Here is a 21,046-nt window from a genome sequence, read left to right as displayed (position 1 = left end):
TAGTATTTCTGTGCTCGATACACTCCCCCAGCGATCTTACAGGTTTCGGAAAGTTTTTTTCGAACATATAAAACTGTTTTGGAACAACTTTTTTAGTCCCTTATTGGACAATTCTCCTGGAAAAGCATGCGGCTTGGCCACACTGCAGCAACGAGAGAAGGAGAAGGAGCATCAGCAGACGTTACTTTCACTTGTGTGCAGGAGAGAGAGAGAGATCATACGTTTGTGTTATATAAATGATGGATGTAACGCTGGATTTGGAGATGGTTTGAAACTGATATATGGAGCCGTCCCAGCGCTAAAAGATGCCGGGCATGAAACTGATGTCTGTGTTTTGTTGACAATGGGTGCGCACGTTCTTTATTTCAGCCTACCACTCCCCCCCTCACACGTCGTATGTTTTCAGAATCAATCGTAAAGCTGTTTCCAGCTTTTATAAATGTGATCAAACTAAATACTCTTGGAAGATATGAAGTATGCAATACTACTCTATAGGTAGTCAAGATTAATATGAGATTGGCCGAAACCCCGTGTGTTACGCTCGCCTTAGGCGGCAAACCTGGGATCTGTGTCATACTGTACATGTTGTTTTTAATTTTTGGTGATTTTACTCCCATGCGATTATATTTTTTTCTGGTAGGGTTTAGCTTTCGTAATTCCCTTCTAAATTTCTCAATCTTATATACAGAAGATTCAATGAAACAAACAAGTTGTATGCACAATCAAAAATGTTATTGATAAGTGTAAATGTTTTGAAAATAAATCTGATTACACGTTTTTACTTTTCATATCATAGTTTTACTTTAAATATCGATATACTACAAGGTTACGTAAACCCAGTATCATGAATTGTACAGTATAATATTGTGTCGCATCACACTGTGCTGTATCGTATCATCATATCTCAATATCGCAAACCTATAACGCAACATAAACCCAGTATCATAAATTGAACAGTATCGTATCGCGCCGCAACGTATCACATCATAAATCATATATCACAATACATCACATTACATCATATCATATCATACAAAGCCCTATTTGAAGATCTGAGACTAGCTTGAAACTGTTGATTTGATGGAAGTGAAGCCCTTTTTGAGGATTTTTAAGTGTTGCCTGGCATTCAAACCCATGACCTTGCTGTTGCCAGCGACATCTCTAACAGTTGAGCTAAAAAGAGATGGAAATATTTTCTGAAATAAACACATGCAGGATTAAATCAATCTCATAGTGTCAGCGCTCTGAAACATTTCATGAATATGACCTTTAACCTCAAAATCCCCTCCTGGCTTTGAGTGATTGATCATCTTTAACTCTCAGCCTGCCACAGAGGGACGGACGGAGTGAGGAAGAGGAAGAAGGGATTTACAAAAGAGAGAAAAACGGGAAAAGAGAGAGAATTTTTCAACATCGAGGCATCCTCTCAGGAGAATTTCTAGAAAACGCTTTAAGTGCAAAGAACATGAGCTGAGCTCTGGGTTGAGCCAGAATCCTTTTCCAAATATTTGCTTTGGACGCCAGCCGCGACCTGCGTATAACACATGTCCCTAATGCAGCGCGCTGACCGAGAGACATTCACAAAATGCGACAGACGTGTGAGAAAACGAGAGCTAGAGAAACGGAAATCTCTGGTTTGTTTATGCTGCAGGATAAGGTGTTTTGGGTGCGATTGTCTACATTCAAGATTCTTAACAATCGATGTGTATTTCTCCCTACGTCAATAGGTCCTAAATGGTTGGGAGTTACAAAATGTAAGCAGTGAATTTATACAAACTGACACTGAAGTGTTCATCTTTTTTTTGCATAAATGTACCAATGGGCAGTGCCTTCACATTGCTTCTCTGATAGGAGTGCGTGTGTGTGTTTGACCCATGGAGATGGACACCATCTAGGAGCTTTTGTAAATGAGCATGCTGGTAAATGGAGAAGTTATATTTCTCCCGGCTGGGATGAAATGGCCTAGATTAGAAACTCTATACCGAGGACTCGATAAATTGGAAAAATAGACAGAAATGAGTTTATTATGCACAAGCTTGTGTAGACAAAGGACACTGAAGTCACATATCTGAGAGTGAGATCACATTGCAGTCTTAAGGGCTGTTCACATTATAACGAAAATTATAATGATAAATATAAAAAATACAGTTTCTTAAATCAAATCTTTCTTAATTCAGGAGAACGATATCCTTGGGATTACTGTCAGAACAATTTTTCGGAAAGCACTGTGTTTACGGCGGGATATTATATAAATTACGCTGATGACTCTAAGCAAGCTGGCAAAATATATGCTTAACATCCCGGATGAGAGAGAGCATCCTGTCATATTTCATTGACATTCGGCAATGAAAACAAAAGCATCGGCTCAAGGTCATCTACATTCATTTTAGTGACTGGGAACACTGCAGCCCGCAGACTTAAAATAAACACAACATTATTATTAACGACTGCTGGTGTGGATGTAAATACAGTTATAGTTACAGTTATTGTTATTATGTGAACTAAGAAACAAGAGAAACATCAAGTACATCACACACAGAACAGTTTTCAGGATGTGCTGAATGAAACAAGACTGCACCTGTTAATAGTTCACCTTTATGCAGTGCGATTTTATTTTTTGTTAATTACATTTCATTTATCTTTGCCTTACATTACATTTGTGGATTTGGCAATTGCTTCTATCCAAAGCTATTTCCAGTGTATTTGTAATCTCCAAGGATCGAACCCGTGACCTTGACGTTGCACCAAGTGTGTTACAAGAACACCTGTTCCTGTTTCCCTCTTTCAACAGTTACCATGGTAACCATATGTGGTTGTGAAGAAACACCATAATTTCAGCAATCAAAGGTGTAGGTTTAAACATTGAAGGGGTTGAAGTGTCAACTGTATACATGTGTTCATTAATCACCGAAACTACACCTCTGGGTCCGGTCAAGTTTATTTTTGTAATTGTAACTACAGTTAAAAAGCAACAAATAAATGAAAAACAGTTGAAACGCTCGGGCTAAAGGAATGATTTTGATTTAATGTTGATTTGAGATTAATGTGTTTGGGCGAAATGGCCATCTGTAATTCAACAAAAAAGCAGGTTGAGCTGAATCATTATAAACTGAACTTGAACCTTCAACGGCTGCTGTAATTTTGTGTGAAACCATATTAAATCACAAAAGATCTGCCAACTAACACGCACACACACAAAACAAACAGATGCCAATGATATCAACACAAACAGACACATACAGGTTAAGTGCTTGTTAGCCAAAACATACGTACACGTTCAAACAGGCAGCGTCAGAGGATTGTTTCTGTTTATTACTTGCTTGAACATCTTTAATTTAAAATGTAAATATGTGGGTGCATGCGTTTGTAATCTGTGGTACAATATTCTTTCATATTAGATTAGCGTTCTCATCTGCATCATCACAATTGCTTCTGAGGTCATTTATAATGTACCCAAACGTCATTTAGTTTTTATAATAATTTTCCTCCTCTTTAAGTAGTTTTTGCTCTTACATTAAAGACTTGAATGAAGCTTTGGGGGTTTGTGTGGTTCTCAGTCTTTTGTTTGTGTTTCTGTTGTTCTGCAGATGTGGACGAGTGCGCGGAGGGGAATGGCGGATGTCAGCAGATCTGTGTGAACATGATGGGAAGTTATGAATGTCGGTGCAGAGACGGATTCCTCCTATCGGACAACCAGCACACCTGCATCCAGAGGCCAAAAGGTAAATACAAGTAACGCAGACGTGCTCTCCAACAAACGACACCTATGTAAGCAGTATGTAATGCGTAGGATTCCGAAAATAGTAAGCAAATATTCATGTGGTTTAACAATGCTAGAGGAAAACCTAATTTCTCTTCAAAACCAAACCTCCAGAGATGAATTTGGCCTGTAGGACTTGTCAATGTTTGTGTTTCATAAGCGAGTGCCGCTATTAGCGCTGGATCGTATGTTTTGACCGTTTCTCCTCATAAGTCCTTTATGTTGGATTTTGTTGTTTTTCCTTTGTAACAGGGTTGATGAATAATGTTGTTAATCCCTCATATTTCACATTAATATCCATTTAAAACTTCTTGTGCAGAGAGTTTAAGTCACCATTAATCCACTAGCGCTTTCCAACGGCTGCTGTTGTGACTGAGCGAGAGGCACGCATCAGAACGAACGCTCATCTGCTTGCTATTACGGTTATTGTTACAGCGCAATGTGCTTCAGATAATTGCAGGCCAGGAAGAAATGATATTGGATTCGCGAGAGAGAGAGAGTGACATCATTCAGCATCTCGGGGAGTTGAGGGATTGATGAATAGGATGTGAAACCGACAGTCAAACAAAAGTGCTCTGCTAATCACTACACCTCATGAGGTTTAGGTGAAACGGGGTCATTCCTGGATTTTGGTTTTTATATTGTACAATATCAGTTGTTTATTTTTCATATGTGTGTAGTGTATTTGGAGAAGGAGGCCGACCAAATTATGACAAATTTGTTTAGGTTGCTTGCAGTGTAATGGTATGAAAAAGATTGAAAAGCTTCTTTAAAACGTCTTAAAAACATCTACTTTTCTGTTTTACTGTGAAACTTATACGTTCTAGATATAACATTTCTTTAGATCATGTTAAACCCTTTCTTTCCAAATTTTTACACTTCAAAAACCAGGCCGGGAAATGTTAATTTTTATAAACTAATATAAACTTTACCACATGTCCATTTGTGTCTTTCTCTCTCTCTTGTCATCAGTGGATACATGTGCCCTGCTTCACAGATGAAACGCAGTCATATACATTTTTCTTATTCTTCCATACTAGTTTGTCCTCGTGTGCGTGACTGCGGATCCATTGTTACATGAGTCCGGCCCCCGAGCAGCTAGCTGTTCAATGAAGGCATCTGGTAGACGTTTCAGACTCATTGTTGTCGTAGCAATACCTGCGGTTGTGTCTATATTGTGGTTGTTAGACGAAAAGTACTTTCCTTCGCAAACACGTTCTTCAATGACAGCTTATGTGTGTCGGATTGATGCAGAGAAAAAGATGAGGAAGTCTAGCCTCGGGCTTAGTGGTGATGTCTGAGATGAGAAAATCCATCGGAAAGTACTTGATAATCACACAAGCTCATTTTCACTGCGTCTTGAATGTTTTTCCAAGGTAATTGAAGTGTTGTGCTTTCTAGAGCTTGAACGGAATGTTGCTTAATAATGATAACTAAAAGCTGTTAAGATAATTTTTTAGGACACCGTTGAAGTCTTTAAAGTTAATACCATAATTGAATGATGGCTTGTTAGAATACTTTAAAGATTACGGCAATACAAACTTATAATGATAGATTTGAAATACAAGTCTTACCATTTGCAAAGACAGTTTATGGTAAACTTGACCTCAAGTCTCCATGTGTCCATTTCACAACTTTTCATCGATCAGAGCATGATGATGCGAAAAGTTCTGATGAAAGCTGATTGAATCACTGATGCATCTGTTTCACTGCGTCACACCTGTGAAGGACACACAGCTTTTAAAACGGCTGAATATCAGCACATGTGTTTTGTGTTGTGGTCAGTGCAATGCTCTGCATATTCACTTAGTAATAAAAATGGCTGCCTTCTTCCAAAAGTCTCGTCAATTGACATGCTCGAAGTCTGGAGTGCGGACTCACACATGCCCAAAACGCACAGTTTCACACATCATAAACACACACACAAACTCTCTCTCACAGACAGACATGCAATCACGCGAATCCGCAGTTTGTCAAATCATAAAGCGCACGCACACTCAGGCACACACACAAACTCTCTCTCACAGACAGACATGCAGACACACATATCCACCGTTTGTCATATCATAAAGCACGCGCACGCATGCACACACACAAACTCTCTCTCACAGACAGACATGAAGACACTCAGATCCGCAGTTTTTTCATATCATAAAGCAAGCACAACACACACACACACAATCACACAAACTGTCTTTCACTGACAGACATGCAGACATACTGAACCACCGTTTGTCATATCATAAAGCATGCGCACGCGTGCACAATCACACAAACTATCTCTCACAGACAGACATGCAGACACACAGATCCGCAGTTCGTCATATCATAACATTTATTTGATTGTGTCAAATGTGGTAGTTTTTTCAGTGTAAAAAACTTTTTTTGGCAGTTTTACTCACCTCTTCACATTTTATTTGAGGAAAAACCCCAAAGAGAGTTCAGAAGAGAGTAGGTCTAATCTGGCCGTTCCAATCGAAAGTCTTCTGCGAGGCAGACTAAAATTCACATCATTACAAAACCACGCGAGGATTGTTTTTGGAACGCATGCTGTACATAAATAAACGCATAATTGCTAGTCATCAAAGACGCTTGTCACATGTAATTATGGAATCTCGAGGAGTTCGTGCTAACTTCGTCGGAGGAGTTAACGTCCAGGCAACAAACTCCTCATGACCTAAACTTTCGTCTCCAAAACTCTCTGCTGCATGCTGGTAATTTAACGACTTTTTTCTGAACTGTCATGTTTAAGTTTGTTTCGAACCTTTTCCCTGATCCCCGACTGTCAAACAGTGACCCGCACGGTAGTTTTCACAGATTCGTAGCCTCATCAAACTCTGGAAGCCCGTCGCTTTGGGCTAGAAAGAAGAGAAGATACAGCTCTGCCAAGACTAAATTGCTTTTGATGGAGATGACAGAATGTGATTCAGTAACTTTCAGTGATCAGAGCGGCGTGCGAATGCTCCTTGGCTGTGTAGAATCAGATCTACTGGGGTATTTGTTGAACAAATATAATTTAAGGGAAGTTAAACAGTGTTCCTGTCTCAATAGATTACGCTTAGTTGAAAGAGAATCTCTATCTGCTAGTTTGTGGTGACTCATCACAATCACTTGTCATATTTATGAGTTTTAAGGTATGTTGAAACCCATGATAGTTTTTGTAAAACCAATACAAAAACAGAGAATCCCTCAAGCTGTCCTGCTTGTCTTCATTTATTTGATCAACCATGTAGAATACTATTTCACATATTTAACAATATGCAAGATATTGTGATGAGTAGCAGGGCTCGGTGATATACATAACATTTAATATCTTTCCAGATTTGAACAACACTTGATATTATAGGTGTCACAATATACTGTTATTGATTGTTAATAGATAATCGTGAATTGAAAAGACGATATCATGTTATTTCACACATATCGTAAAATCGTAAACTATTCAGCACCTGTTTAAAGATTTAGTGGGATTCAATGACCAAATTGCAAAATAAACCAATTTAAAGGGGTCATTTGACGCGGCTTAAAAAATATTATTGTTTGCTTTAGATGTAATATAATGTGTATACACGATTTAAGGTTAAAAATGCTGTATTGTCCACATGCCGTGCATGTTTGCATCTCCTTTTGCTCCGCCTCTCTGTAACGAGCTGATATTTTACAAAGCTTATCGCTGTGAAGAGCAAGGTGTGCTATGATTGACCAGTTCACTAGTGCTTAGTGATTGGTCGAATACTGCACAGAAATGAAATCCTTCTTACCATTTTTGAAACATCAGCTTCCAAAGCAATTGTACCGACAGGTACTCCCACCTCTAAGTCAAATAGTGTTACGAACTGACGTAGATTCGCCAGGGTGTGGTTACACAAGGCGTTTCAGTCAGGTCTGGGTGAGCTTTCGCTTCTAGATAAAATACATATTTTGTCCCGACACTTAAATTTTCGCAATTTTACGTGTCTAATACATGCATGGGCAACTGATAACGCACCAAAGACAAAGAAAAAAGACAAATTTGCAGCGAATCACCCCCTACCAGATTAATTTGACTGATAACATCATTTATTTATTTAAAAACGTTAACGCAATCTTGTCTTTGTGAATTTTTATTCTTTGGCCACGATAACAGTTCAGTGAAAATTTGATATTGTGAGCGAAACCTAAAAATGTTTTGTCTTCAATTAGCTGTAGTCTTGCCATAATTAAAAGTATATATTTAACTTTGTCTTATTGTCTGATTGTTTTATTTTGCTTTTTTATTTTTTATACTATACCCATATTACCGGCAGTTTCATCAGATTGACACACCTGGTCCAAAGTTAACTTCCTCTCTATGTTTGGTTATAATGTAACAATTTATTTTAATATGTCACTTCGATTCAATTTGTATACCTTTTTTGTATATTTATTGTATTCAATTTAATTAAAAGTACTCAACATTGTCTTTGCGGAGTTATATACTTCCAGACCCAGTTCTTCCCTGTGGCATTTATATCAACTTGTTAAATTTTAAGAGTCCTTTAGAATTGAATAATTGAAGTAATGTGCTAGACTTTTACTACTGCGGGTTGTGTGCATATTCTGATCTTTCTAGCTATATTCACCTTTTTACTGGCCATTGTCATTTAACATGTGTTTTCAAGTGTTTCAAATGATGCTTTAGGAAGTTAATATGCCGTGTGGTATGTTATTAGTTTATAGTATAATTCTGTCTGCAGTAAGTGAGGTTAATAACTGGGTTTCGGGGTGTAGACTTTTTACAGTAGACACCCCATAAATTCCTGTTTATACGCTTTGGGAACAGAATAGGTGTTGGATTTAATTGCTTACAGGTCACATTAATTCCTCCATCTGGAAATGTGAAGTCGGAGGCTGCAGCTGATTGCCACGGCAACCATGTGACATAACCTTCACTTGTACAGAGGACTATATTTGTTTGAAATCTCATTTGATATGTTGATCCATTGTATTTATTTGTACTTTTCGTAGCATTCTAGTCCGAATAGTTCAAATGGCATATTAGGTTTCTGTGCTGTTGAGCGTACTAAAGTTGGATATGGTCTGTTATGTTTGTTTGTAAAGAAGTTTGTGTTACACAACTCGCACAAAAGACAGATTTCCAGGTTTGTGTTCTCACTTATGGGAAAGCCACGTACATAACTGAATGTTCTCCGCGGTTCAGAGGTTTTGAGAAGAATTGTTTACACATCACCCAACGACTAGTTAGAAGAGCGTTTCAGTGTGCCAACTCTTCCACAGAGGTGCTGAAGTCTAAAGCTTCCCGATGAATACACGCACGTCTGATGGCGTCCTCTGTGTCTGTGCTGTTTTTGTTGGCATGAACATCAGAGAATTCATACAGAATCGCTTTGATAGTACGTCAGTATTTTTTCTGTTTTTCTGCATGAAGTTCACCTGCCTTGGGCTCATGGTGGAATATTGCTGAAAAATTCTGCCGTTGAAAAGGTAGCAGATATTTCAATCAGATCTGAAAATTCTTTTTTTGCAACTGTAGTAGTTTTGTTGGGGTATTTAACTGTAAGAGTAACAGAGAGTGAAACACATTTAACATCTATTCTGCCAAATAAACAAGGACATACATACTAGAGATGCATCGATTGTTTCACAATCAACATTATTAGTCTGAAAATCGCAAAAAGTTTGGTGTTCTGCTGAATAAGAACAATGACACTTTTGCGATCATGCAGCAACCAACGAAAAGAGGGTGACGTGCATGCTTTAGAAGAAAAGGAAAATTGTAAAAAAAAAACGTGATACTGCCTTCAGCCAATTGTTTCATTTTATTTGGTTTTGGTGAATAATTTTCATTTCAGTGCATACCAATATATAGAAGGAGCATTTTTAAATAACATCCCAGTGGTAAGTTTAAATAAATTTCTGTGTTTCAAACTTGTAATTATGAATTAAAAAAACGTTTTTTTACCAGTAGGAAACTCATAATAACAGTAATTCTGACATGAATTAAATTTAGCTGAAGCTCTGGTAGAGTTATCATGTGTTGTATAAAGGAGCTTCTTGAGTGTGTTGTGTGTGGTTTATTAGGGAATATTTGCAACAGAAATTAAATTTACTAATGAAAAAGTTCACATGTTAAATCCTCTGCCATAAGATCTTTCACTTTTCCTCGCTGGCCATCACTCAGTGAATTTTGTTGCCCTCCACATGTAGACATGTTTTGTAGTGGTACAGACTCTAATCGTCCACTTTTAATTCTTTTCAAACCCCAACTCTGGTGTTAAATTCTTCCAATTTCCTATCAGTCAACTCCATGTTTCTAAAGAGCAAAGTCTCAGAAGTGATTAAACCAACTCTCGTAATGATACGTCCGGCTGGGAATGGTCAGGGAGTTAGGGGGATGACTTCAGGGGTGGTTACACCTCTTGGTGGAAAAAAGGCTCATTATAACAATTTACTGCTCTTTTGAGAATCTCCGGACCGGATTTTGACCCAACCGTGATGAATAGATCTGCAGAACTGAGATGGGTTTTCTTGAGACCAAGACCCTCTTTAAGTGATACGAGACCCTCTCTGGAAGTTTTATGAACTTGCATGACCTGCATCATTTTCGAGGCCTACATGAGGGGCTGTGTCCACCAAGGTGTTTGTGCCGGCCTACGGAGTGTTTTTTTGAAAATTTGCACAGCTGGCGTTTTTTCCCGTGCTCAGCGCTGGTGCTATGCGTTTTTCCCACGATCAGGGCAGGCCGAGGTTCCAGAATTGAAAAATGCTCAACTTGCGGGCGTATTCAGCCGAGCTCCTGGCGTTTTCAGCTGCTTAAATGGGCCTCGGTGGACACAGCCCCTAAAGTGCGTCTTGAACTTTTTAGGCTTTTTGTCAATCTTGAATAAAAAATTATTCTTGTAATTATACAAATCTCACAGGATCAATAGATTCATGGATTTGTCTGGATCTTACAACAAGAACTTCTTTAGAGAAACGGCACAAAACCCGAACGGCTGCTTCTCAGAGCTTTGAAAGTTTGTCAAAAGCACACTTCTGTGACTTCCAGGCACTTTGTGAAACATTATCATTCACGGCTTTGCAAGAGATGCAGGGAGAGCGAGAGAGAATTGGAGGAATCAGAAGGTTGCTCAGACGTCAGTTCCCAAGTGCGAGAGAGTAAAAAATGGTACAATGTTTTTTTTTGGCAGCAGAAACGGAAAACAAAATGTTCTAATGAATCAAAGTTATGCAGGCAGATGTGAACGGTTGTGAATTACTAATTGAAACCAAAACGTTCAGCTCTGTTGCCCCTTGGTTCACATTTGTCAGCGGTTTTTCGCTACGGAGGGGAAAGGTTTCCTGTAAATTGTGCTCGGAGGGTTTGCTTAAAAACTGCCCTCGGGGTGTGTGTGTGAATGTGTGTGTTGTCTTCAAGCAGGTTGAATGTCTGTTTTCAGCGTTGTTTCTTGACCTCTGTGTGTTAAACTGCATTTTAATGACAGCGTTTTGATGGTTTTGTTTAGAAATTAGTTGGTTCTATTGAATTTTAAACTTGTATTAATACAGTATGCATTATTTAATAATTTCTTCTTTGTTGTTGACCACTGCGTGTGTGTATCATCGCAATGTACCGCAAAAAATCCTACACTACAAAAATTACTTTTTTCAAGATGCATTTTCTTCTTTAGCAAAATTACCTTAGTATTTTTGTATTATTTTCCGGTACAAATGTAAAAAAATCTCTAAGTAAAAAGGTCATTTTTTGAGGTATAGGACTTTTCTCGGCACTTTACGATGAGAAACACACACGGCAGTGGTCAACAGTTTGACGGCAAACAAAAGAGCGTGGCTTCAAAGCTTGTTTTCCGAATGGGAAACAAGGATAATGTTTATAACTCTTAAGGAAAGTTATATTATGAGGTGCCTTGATGGCCTTAAGAGCAGGAATGCGTTCTGCATGGAACAAATTGGATTACTGATGTCCATGTGAACGTAGTCAGTGTCCCTAAAATGTATCCCACAATTCAAGGAGATCTTGTTGATGTTCCATTTGTGTGTAATGGAATTTAAACTGACCTGATCTGTGCTCTCATAGTTTAATACTCTTAATTATTTTTTAGCAATTGTCTCATCTCAGTTTATCATTTTCATTCCTTCTAAGAACAAAGACAAGCATCTGAGACAAAGTTTATCATTAAGCAAAACACGGGAACACTTAAAGTCTCATGTGCTAGGAAAGAGCAGTATATATTTTTTTAGTCGTCACTGTTGGATTGGTGGTGTGATATAAGCTTTTCTGTTATATAATGGCGGATATAGAGGTTCTGACTGTGTTCAGCTCCCTGTGGTTCTCTCTGCTGCTTTTTCATGGTGTGGAGGGTCTGTTGACACAGATGCGTCCTGGGGTCTGAAGTCAGTGGGGGTTTTCTGTTCTCCTCTTACTGTTCAAACACTGGTGGACATGATTCTGATCTTGGGTCAGTCAAAGAAAAGTAAAGCTTATCGCTCAAACAGAGGTTCTGAACTTAACCGAGCAAAACAAAAAAGTGTGTAAAAGCAGAATAAAAGTATCATGAATGCAGTCCATACAACTTATCTTTAGACACATACATATTGTGATTCTTACGATATGAGGTGATATGTGATTGTAAAGGAACAATATAAGGGTAATGTGATCACAGATGAAAGTGTTATTGTTTAGTTGTTGCTCTTTCAGTTACTGTGTGTATTTTGTTTTGATACTTTTGTCTTAATTATCAGCTCAGTCTTAGATGTTTCTTATAAAATAGTTTAAAGGAAATAAAAAATTCTGTCAATTATCTAAATCCATGAAGAGTATGGAGGTGTAAAATGAATGTAGACTATAGAGGTACATTAATCAGGATTTGGGCAAATTTGATGAGAAATGTTTGAGTTCATATTGAGATCCTCAATGACTTTTGATTGCAGATTTTCGTTCAGATCTATTCTGAAACTTGAATGTAGACATTTGCGAGTTATCTGGATTTTATCCGAGATGCAGTTGAGACTGCATGAGAATGCAGTTGTCTCTCCGTTTATCTTGATGCCTATAGTAGAAATTATTGAGATATTAAAAAGATATATCTTGTTTAATTTTGTGGCTTTTCCAATAAGTTGAACTAGGAATCGTGTGCATAAGTCATGTTGTAAACTCTAATGCAAGACGACTTATGCGTGAATAACGTGAAAAGTAGAAATGTGGTTAGAAAACCACACATGCGGATTTTTTTAGACTGGGATGTTAATTATTGGTCACAAGCGCACTCTTGTCCATGCTGGAGAAATGACACACAATGTCACCCAATGTCAAAACCAGGAGAATGTTAATGGCTTAAATATGTGTAGATAAAGTCATCAAATCCTTTTTCTCTGTCCATTCTTCATGGTCTGCAGTACGCTTCAATGGAACTACAGATGTACCCACCTGCATGGACAAAAACCACTGTGCTCACATCTGCCGAGAAACACCCAAAGGAACCATCGCCTGCGAGTGCCGGCCGGGATTCCAGCTCACCAAAAACAACCGGGACTGTAAATGTGAGTCAAAGTCTTTTATACAAACAGGCGATAAAGGTCAACAAAGAACAAAAACAAAGACAGAGGAAAGTGGCAGGCTGTTAATATCTTCTGTGTCTTTAGTCTGTTTCCATTGACAGGCTAAAAGACAGAACGACACATTGTCTATGAGAGACTAATACTAGCTCATATTTTTGTCTAGTGACATGTAACTATGGTAACGGAGGATGTCAGCACATCTGTGAGGAGATGGACCACGGGCCCAGATGTTTGTGTCACATGAAGTTTGCTCTACACACTGATGGGAAGACCTGTGTAGGTGAGTTTGTATGTGCTACATTTTAATGAAACATGATAGTTTTTCTTGGAATAATGTGCCCTAAAATAGGATTCGATAGAATCAATTTTGCTTCGAAGCTGACTTCCCTCATCCCTCAGAGCGGAGATGTCAGACACAAGGAAATACGTTTGATGAAAAAGTAATGTTTTGCTAAGAATCAGGCTTGAGTTCCATTTGAATTCAATGACTTACATTGAATATGGATTAGTGTGTGTTTTTAAAGTGAGCGCATTGTCTTTAACATATGTATATAAATGAAGCGTAAACCAGAGTTTCCATTTGTCTGTTCACTTGCACCTAAGGTATAAAGCTGAAATATTTGACAGAAATCATCGCATGTGAAGAGTTGTGTGGCGTTGTGCTTTGGCCCTCACTGTTGCTCTTTGCTGTTGATTTTATTTATCCTTCGCTGTTTAATTTGTTAACACATTTCCTATGTAACACGGTTTTGACTTCACTTCTTACCAGGTTACATTATAGATGTGTATACATAGATGCAACTTTTGAGCTCTGTTTTTACCACTCCAAATATTAGTTAAGCATGCCTCTCACGGTAAAAATCAATACATTTTCCAAGATGGTTGTAAAAACTGCTTTGATTTAAATTCCTGAAGAACCTTTCACAGGTGAGAATGTGTTGGTCTGTGTTTTAATATGTGTGAAATCTATATAACAGGTTTTTTAACTTAGCCAACACCTTTGTCTTGCTTAGCAATTATAATGTTTGGGTTTGCGCAACAGCACATAACATTTGATATTCATACATGTGTGTTTTGTTTACATTCATGTGTATTGACCTTTCCAATATAATGGAACTTATGTTAACACACAATGAGGTATCAATGTATATATACATTTATGACTTGAATCATTTGGCATTCTATTCTGCTATTTTTCTTTGCTAGCTCAAAAGCTGGAAGCCTGTTATCTAATTCTTCGTGGCAGTTGATTTTGCATGTGAGAATTAAATCTTCTGTGAAGACAAAGATCACGTAATGTTCAAAAAAGACATTTGCATACGGTTGAAGTTTATGTGATAATGCAGTTAAGGTTTGTGGGAAGATTTTTTACTTTGGGTTTTGGGTTAAATTATTATGCAGATGTTGCTTTAGGGGATTCATTAATAGAGAAATACTTGCATTATGAATCCTAGTTCATATTTTTAAACTTGTTGGCTAAGCTCAGATTATAAACCAGTAAATGATGCACTGCAAAAAATGTGATTTTGTCTGTTTTGTACATTCTTAAATCAAGATGCACTTTCTTGACAAAAAAGTGACCTAAGATGTTTAGTCTCCTTTTTTAAGGAGAAAAGTATAAGAATTAAGTTTTATGGTAAAAACAACCAAAAAATCTGCCAATGGGGTGAGGAAAAATACATTTAATTGATTCTTTTATAATTTTTCATAAAACAAGACAAACTATCTTTGGTCACTTTTCTTGTCAAGTGATTGGATATTGATTTAAGAAGTTTTAGATAGTTTTACTGAAAACGAGCCAAAAATGCTTAGCAAGAATGTCATTTTTTGCAGTGTGCAGTGGACGCAGATACATTTTAATCACCGTTTGTTGAAGCTGAAAATGAGTGTTGGATTGTCTTCTGTTCTGCCATATTAGCTGGAAAAGTCATAAAACAAGCCGCAGACGGCAGTAACTTGTCTGTCCGCCTCATTCGGCCGCATTCAAATACAAACAAACACTTGAGCGGAGAACTTTAACAGCACAATATCAGCAGCCAAAAGATCACGGTGTCTCGTTGGGACCTTGCAGCTCGACTCGACCAAAGTATTGGTTAATCTGCCCATTTCCTGCTCTCCTTTTCTCTCTCTCTCTCTCTGCTCTCACTTTCTCAGCTATTATGTCAAGGTCTTGCTGAGATGGCCTGTTATTATCCTTCTATTCCCCCTCAAACCTCCTAGCAGATCCGCAAATGAGACGTCTGGCTGCTTTGACAGCCCCAAAGACATCATTGAATCCACTGCTGTGGAAAAGAACAGGCCACAGAGGCCAGAGGCTTGCGGTGAATCTGTCAGGGTCGCACATCCCCCCACAGGAATCCAGATCGAGCGCGGCCGAAGGCTGGGTCGCGGTCGGAAACGCCGCTGGCTGCGTCTCTCTCTTTCGCGAGCTCTAATAGGCCAGAAAGCCACAATAAAACAAGCTGAACTTATTAATGAGACCCTGTTGAGCGAGGGCTGGAGTCACCGAGTAATTGATGTGGCTTACCCACAATCCCCCGAGGAGATGGAAACCGCTCATGTGATAAGAGAAGGTGAGAAATGAAGCTAGTTGGGCGCTTTTTCAATTAGGGGCATATTTATGTCTCTGGTTTAAGTTTTATTCAAGCTAGGAGATTTCAACTTTACTTTTGGAGAGTAGGTTGCCCAAATATAAATGTTATCTCATCATTGACTCATGTCAAATGTACATGACTGTGTTTCTTCGGTTGAACACAAACTAATAATTTTATATTAGACTTTAATTATATACAAAAATAAGTTAATTTTATATTAAAGAATATAACAGGATAGCATATCATATTATCTTCTTATTTAAGGGTCAACATGGCTCCACAAAGCCCAAATATCCATCATTGAAGTAATCAAAATGACTCCAGTTCTCTGAAGTGAATTGAAAGTTAATGCAAGAAATTCATATTTTAATCGTATTTAGCGTTTGTCATATCCACGACAAAATATAGTGCATGGTAAGTTCAAATACAGTATGGTGATACATCAGGTTGTTGTCATATTTGTTTTCATCGCCATAAGAAGATAACATGACAGCATTTTATTATAAAATTATGAATTTGTGTTTAACTAAAGAAAATACATCATATGGATCTGGGATGCCATGGAGATGGGTAAATTATGAGAAAAATGTCATAGTTTGGTGAATGATTCCTATAACCTTCTTCGTCTTCAAATTTTTTAATTATTATAGTTCAAAATTAAACTTAAGTTATAGACTCAAATATGAGTAAAATGAAATATATAAATATGCATCGGATGAAAATTATTTTAAGCACCCTTTGTAGTGTCACTTTTGCAAGTTTTATAAAAAGTTATTGTGCTCAGTTACCAGGGAGACAGCGGTGTCATTATGGATTATTTTTCATACTTTGACAAAATTATAGCTGTTCTGGGCTAAAAGTGTCTTTAGTAGAAACACCCAAAGCATGAGAATAGAACAGTTCCAGGGATCAGACGTATAGTAAACTCTTCCACACATGTTAGAGACATTTTCACATCCTTTGGTTAATGATTGGAACACGTCCAGGACTTGGCCTCACAGAAATAGTTTGGCGTTTTGTTCGTCAGCCCTCATTAACGTGATATGAATCCCTACGAACAGGTGTTCACAATTTACAATAGCTTCTTAATGATCTCTGGTCATTTTGGGAACATCCTTTGCTTCAGCGCCCTGCACGCCAGTTCTTGGACTTTAATCTTGAAATGGCAGTTTGGCCACGTTTGTTGGGCAAAAATCGATCGCTCTGATCTTACTGGGTGGCTTTTATGTGTTTCTTGATCTTCACTCATCCTCTTTCTCTCTTTCTCTTCATCTTCACTCACTGCTTCGGCACTGATGCGTATTAGCCGTTCTGTTTATTTTTGCACTTTATTCAGCTTTCATCTCTCACAATCTGTTGTGGCAGTTTTGCTTTGGCAAGTTTAGCAGGTGATTTGGAACGGGCTGCGTTGGGTCCGCGATGTGAGCAGATGGGATGACAATAAACCGAATATGTTCGCACACCTTCATTACATTGGCAGACGCTTTTACCAAGCGACTTACAAGTTGGAGAATATTACAGGACCTATAGTTTACAAGACCATGTTACTAGAAGGATTAATGCTGAAGTAAGCAAGGGAGAGAATGAACAACATTAAATACTTTTTTAAATTAGACATAAAACATAGACAGTCATTGGTTAAATGTGGAACATATTTTGAGTTGCCTTTTGCAAGTTGTGAAGGATGCGGCAGTTCAGATGGTGGCTGGCATTCATTTTACTACAGGGGAACCGAATGAGTTCAGTTCATGTGTATAGACGAGGAGGTCTGTAATACTATATCATAGTTCACTGATGTGGATTAAATATCTACATTTCCCACGTAATTGTATTAACTTTATATCTTTTATGATCACTTAATTTTTTAGCTTTTTTAACAAATTTTTGCCCCTCTGTCACCTCATTGGTTTGAAAAATATAAATTCAGGTAATTTTGTGTACAGATCATTACATGGGTTTAAATAAATTGATCTCAACTCAAATTTCCTTTGATAGCTCATCGTAAATCATATTTATAACAAATCATCATTACCGATGTAAGTAAGTAGGAATGAGACCGACTTAAAATGAAATAAATATATGAACGATAAATAACATGCCCTTTTTAAGATTTAGCATTGCTTCTGTAATTCTTAAATCTACATTAAATATATTTTATTCATTTCTAAGAAACAAGCTGTTTTTACACTGAAAACACGTTTTTAGGTGTCCTGCACAGGGATTCATGCTTTTATAATGTGTCTGTGTCACTTCCAGGTTGATAAATCATCTCCGCATGATGTCACTTCACACCCTCCTGCTCGGTTAAATGTTTACCACCAAGCGTCTGGCTGTATTCAGACTTACACTAACCCGTGTGCGTCTTCTGCCGTCTGCTATGTTAAATCACTGTGCGTGGGACGGTTGTGTCATGTGTGCCTGAAAATCCTAATCCTTGCACAAAGTGTTTCAAAACGGTTTAAACATTGTCAGTCTTATTTTATGTTACTGCTGTATAAACGAAGTTTAAACTAGCCGAAGGTGGTTAGCTGGTTGCTGTAAAAATAAAGACTGGTTTCCATCGCTCAGGCTGATCCGGATTGATGGTTTTAGAGGGGTTTTGAGCTCCTGCCAACATACAACCATCAAATCAAGTTAGAGTTAGAGCTTAGTTAAGCACTTTTGGATAAGATTGGCCAGTTTGTTGAATAAAGTTGGAGTCAATTTTGGAAGACTAAAGCCGTGTTTCTGTAATGTGTGTGTGTGTGCAGAAGAAAGGAGTGTCCAACCGCAGCCCCTGCAGCCACAGCTGTTACCCAATGGTAAATATCTCCATTTCTCTAGCTTGATTCCTATTGGCTACCTCTTTTCCAAAGTAGGCGTTGTGAAACTCTTACTAACTCACATTGCATTGTTTTCTTGGGTTAGGGTTCAGTACAGCCAAGATCAAGGGATTGGATTTCTTTCTTGAATTCAAGTTTTGATTTCTTGAATTGTCTGAACCTGAGCCCAACTTTGCTTGCGACCTCCTGATTCATCTTGCATCCTATAATGAGAAAGCATGTTCAACCGAGACCTTCAAAGTTAGATAAAGGTCTTGTGTAGGTCAAAGAAGCATTGATTCAGCCCTCATTTTACCTATAATTAATGTTTTTAATGCAGTTCGATTGGCACTTGATTTTTTTGAGCACAACACGCATGACAAAGCTCTTGCAAAGGCTCTGAGGTTAGAAAGTTCTGCGACTCGATCTGCATGCTGGCTGATGGTGAGACGCTAGATCTGTTTCTCATTCTGTAAACTTGGTTTGATTTAAGCACGAATACACCGGCGCTTTAGGAAAACCTTTGTCTTAGGACCAAACATTTTCCTACATTTGTTTTTCTCGCTGTCTGCTCTGGTATTTTCTCGACCTGAAAGCTTCGACGTTTCAGAAAACAGAGTTTGACAATCTTTAAATGACCGATTTTAATGTGGATCGATGTGTTTGGTCAAAGCTAGGAATGACCCGTGCCAACAGCTGTCACATGCCACCAGAGTTAAAACTATTTGGTGAATGTTTCTGACTTGGCCAACATTTTCAGTTGTAAGGGAATTCTTGAGCAATGCTTTGAATGGTTTTGCTTAAGTAAATTGAGACCAGTTACCATGATGGTCATATACATGCCAACGGGATTCAGGGTTAAATGTAGTCTTGCTCAAAAACACAGTGTTCTTTTAGACTTTTGTGCACACTACTTTTCGTTAACATATTAGGTTGAAATGGAAGTCAGAATGACAGGACGAGATGGTGAACTCTATGGGGAAATGATTAGCTGACCATAATTGCAACGAATAGAGTGAGGTTTCCAGCATTACTTTAGCAGAAATCCCTGAAGTTTTCTCAAAGATCATTGTGTATTACCAGGCAGCCCGCTGGCCACAATATAATAAGTGTGTTTTTTCTTCATTCACTAACACCTTGTCTTTCAGTAACTCATCTAAAACACGCACATAGACACCTCCAGAATGAGAAAAAAACAGAATTACTGTCTGTGGAGATAAAGGCTGTATTGAGATTTCCAAGTGTTGGGATGCGACCAAAGCCGAGCCCATTCATTCAGTAAGAGCATTCTGACAGAGTTTGGGCTATTTTGTCGAAAGAGCGGGTCTCGACACGCACACCCGTCAATGTTATGTCTGTCTTGTCTGAGGAAGGTGTTTGATGCTTGATGTTTAAAGTGCATGCATGAAATTGGTAAAGAAGCTCTTAAGTTTATTTGTGGAGCCCGACCTCAACTTTCTGAGATTCTGCTGCCGAGAGAGAACATAATGGGATCTTGTGTTATTTTATTATATGCAATGTTTACGTTAATAATCAGTAGGGCAGCATGACAAATAAGGATTTTGCGGTTGTTTCTATCGGCCCTTTATCACAAGATACCCTCAGCCAAGGGAGGCCAACCGCAGGTTTATCAGACCTGGGTGTGTGTCGCATTGTTACATGGTCATTTGGTAGCCCATGCTGTCTCCATCCGCCTCAACCACAGCTAGTGACTTCTTCTTTCTGCACCACTGGCCAGTTCTTTATTATACTCCACTGAACCTGTCCTCTGAAACATTTATATTTAGTCATTTAGCAGACGCTTCTTTAAAACCCACTTCCTGTGTCAATTAGTTCATCCAGATTAGTGGCTGCAGCCTCAACAACACTTGTTTTGCTGGTAGCTCGATGGCATCACACCTCAACGCAACCATTCACACCAACCCATTGGCTAAGTCTGTTCTAGCCTCACTGGCACCGCTAATGTGTGCTCAGTGCCCCCCGTCTCGTATGGCATTACATTGCAACACATTTCCAAAACCTCAACTCAACCATATGCACCAACCCTTTGGCTAAGGCTGTTCTAGCCCCACTGGCACCATTAATGCATGTCCAGTATGGCATAACATTACAACATACAACACCATTATATTTACATTAGTTATTAGTTATTACGTGGTCATTTGGTAGCCCATATTGTATCCTTCTGTTTCAAACACAGCCAGTGGCTGCTTCTCTCAGCAACAGTGGCAAGTTCATTGACTACCGTCCGTTGGGCATGTCCTCTGATACCCACTACCTGGAATTGCCCCAGGAGCCCACTTACACCTGGAACACTTTTGCTGCCAGAACTGATCTACAGCCTCCGCTGCCAA

General features: G+C 38.5%; 1 protein-coding gene across 1 annotated transcript in view; it reads left to right on the top strand.

Moving 5' to 3' along the window:
• The window catches only part of scube3 (signal peptide, CUB domain, EGF-like 3), a 79,233-nt gene that overhangs the window by 32,299 nt on the left and 25,888 nt on the right, over positions 1-21,046 (top strand). The window contains exons 7-10 of the mRNA XM_056733620.1: positions 3,588-3,722; positions 13,136-13,279; positions 13,461-13,577; positions 18,642-18,692. Of these exons, the coding sequence (XP_056589598.1) occupies positions 3,588-3,722; positions 13,136-13,279; positions 13,461-13,577; positions 18,642-18,692 (447 nt within the window). The remainder of the gene's footprint in view (positions 1-3,587; positions 3,723-13,135; positions 13,280-13,460; positions 13,578-18,641; positions 18,693-21,046) is intronic.

The sequence above is a fragment of the Triplophysa dalaica genome, chromosome 20, assembly GCF_015846415.1.
Source record: "Triplophysa dalaica isolate WHDGS20190420 chromosome 20, ASM1584641v1, whole genome shotgun sequence".
NCBI lineage: Eukaryota > Metazoa > Chordata > Actinopteri > Cypriniformes > Nemacheilidae > Triplophysa > Triplophysa dalaica.
The sequence above is the reverse complement of the archived record's forward strand: the minus strand, read 5'-3'. Positions and strand labels throughout refer to the sequence as shown.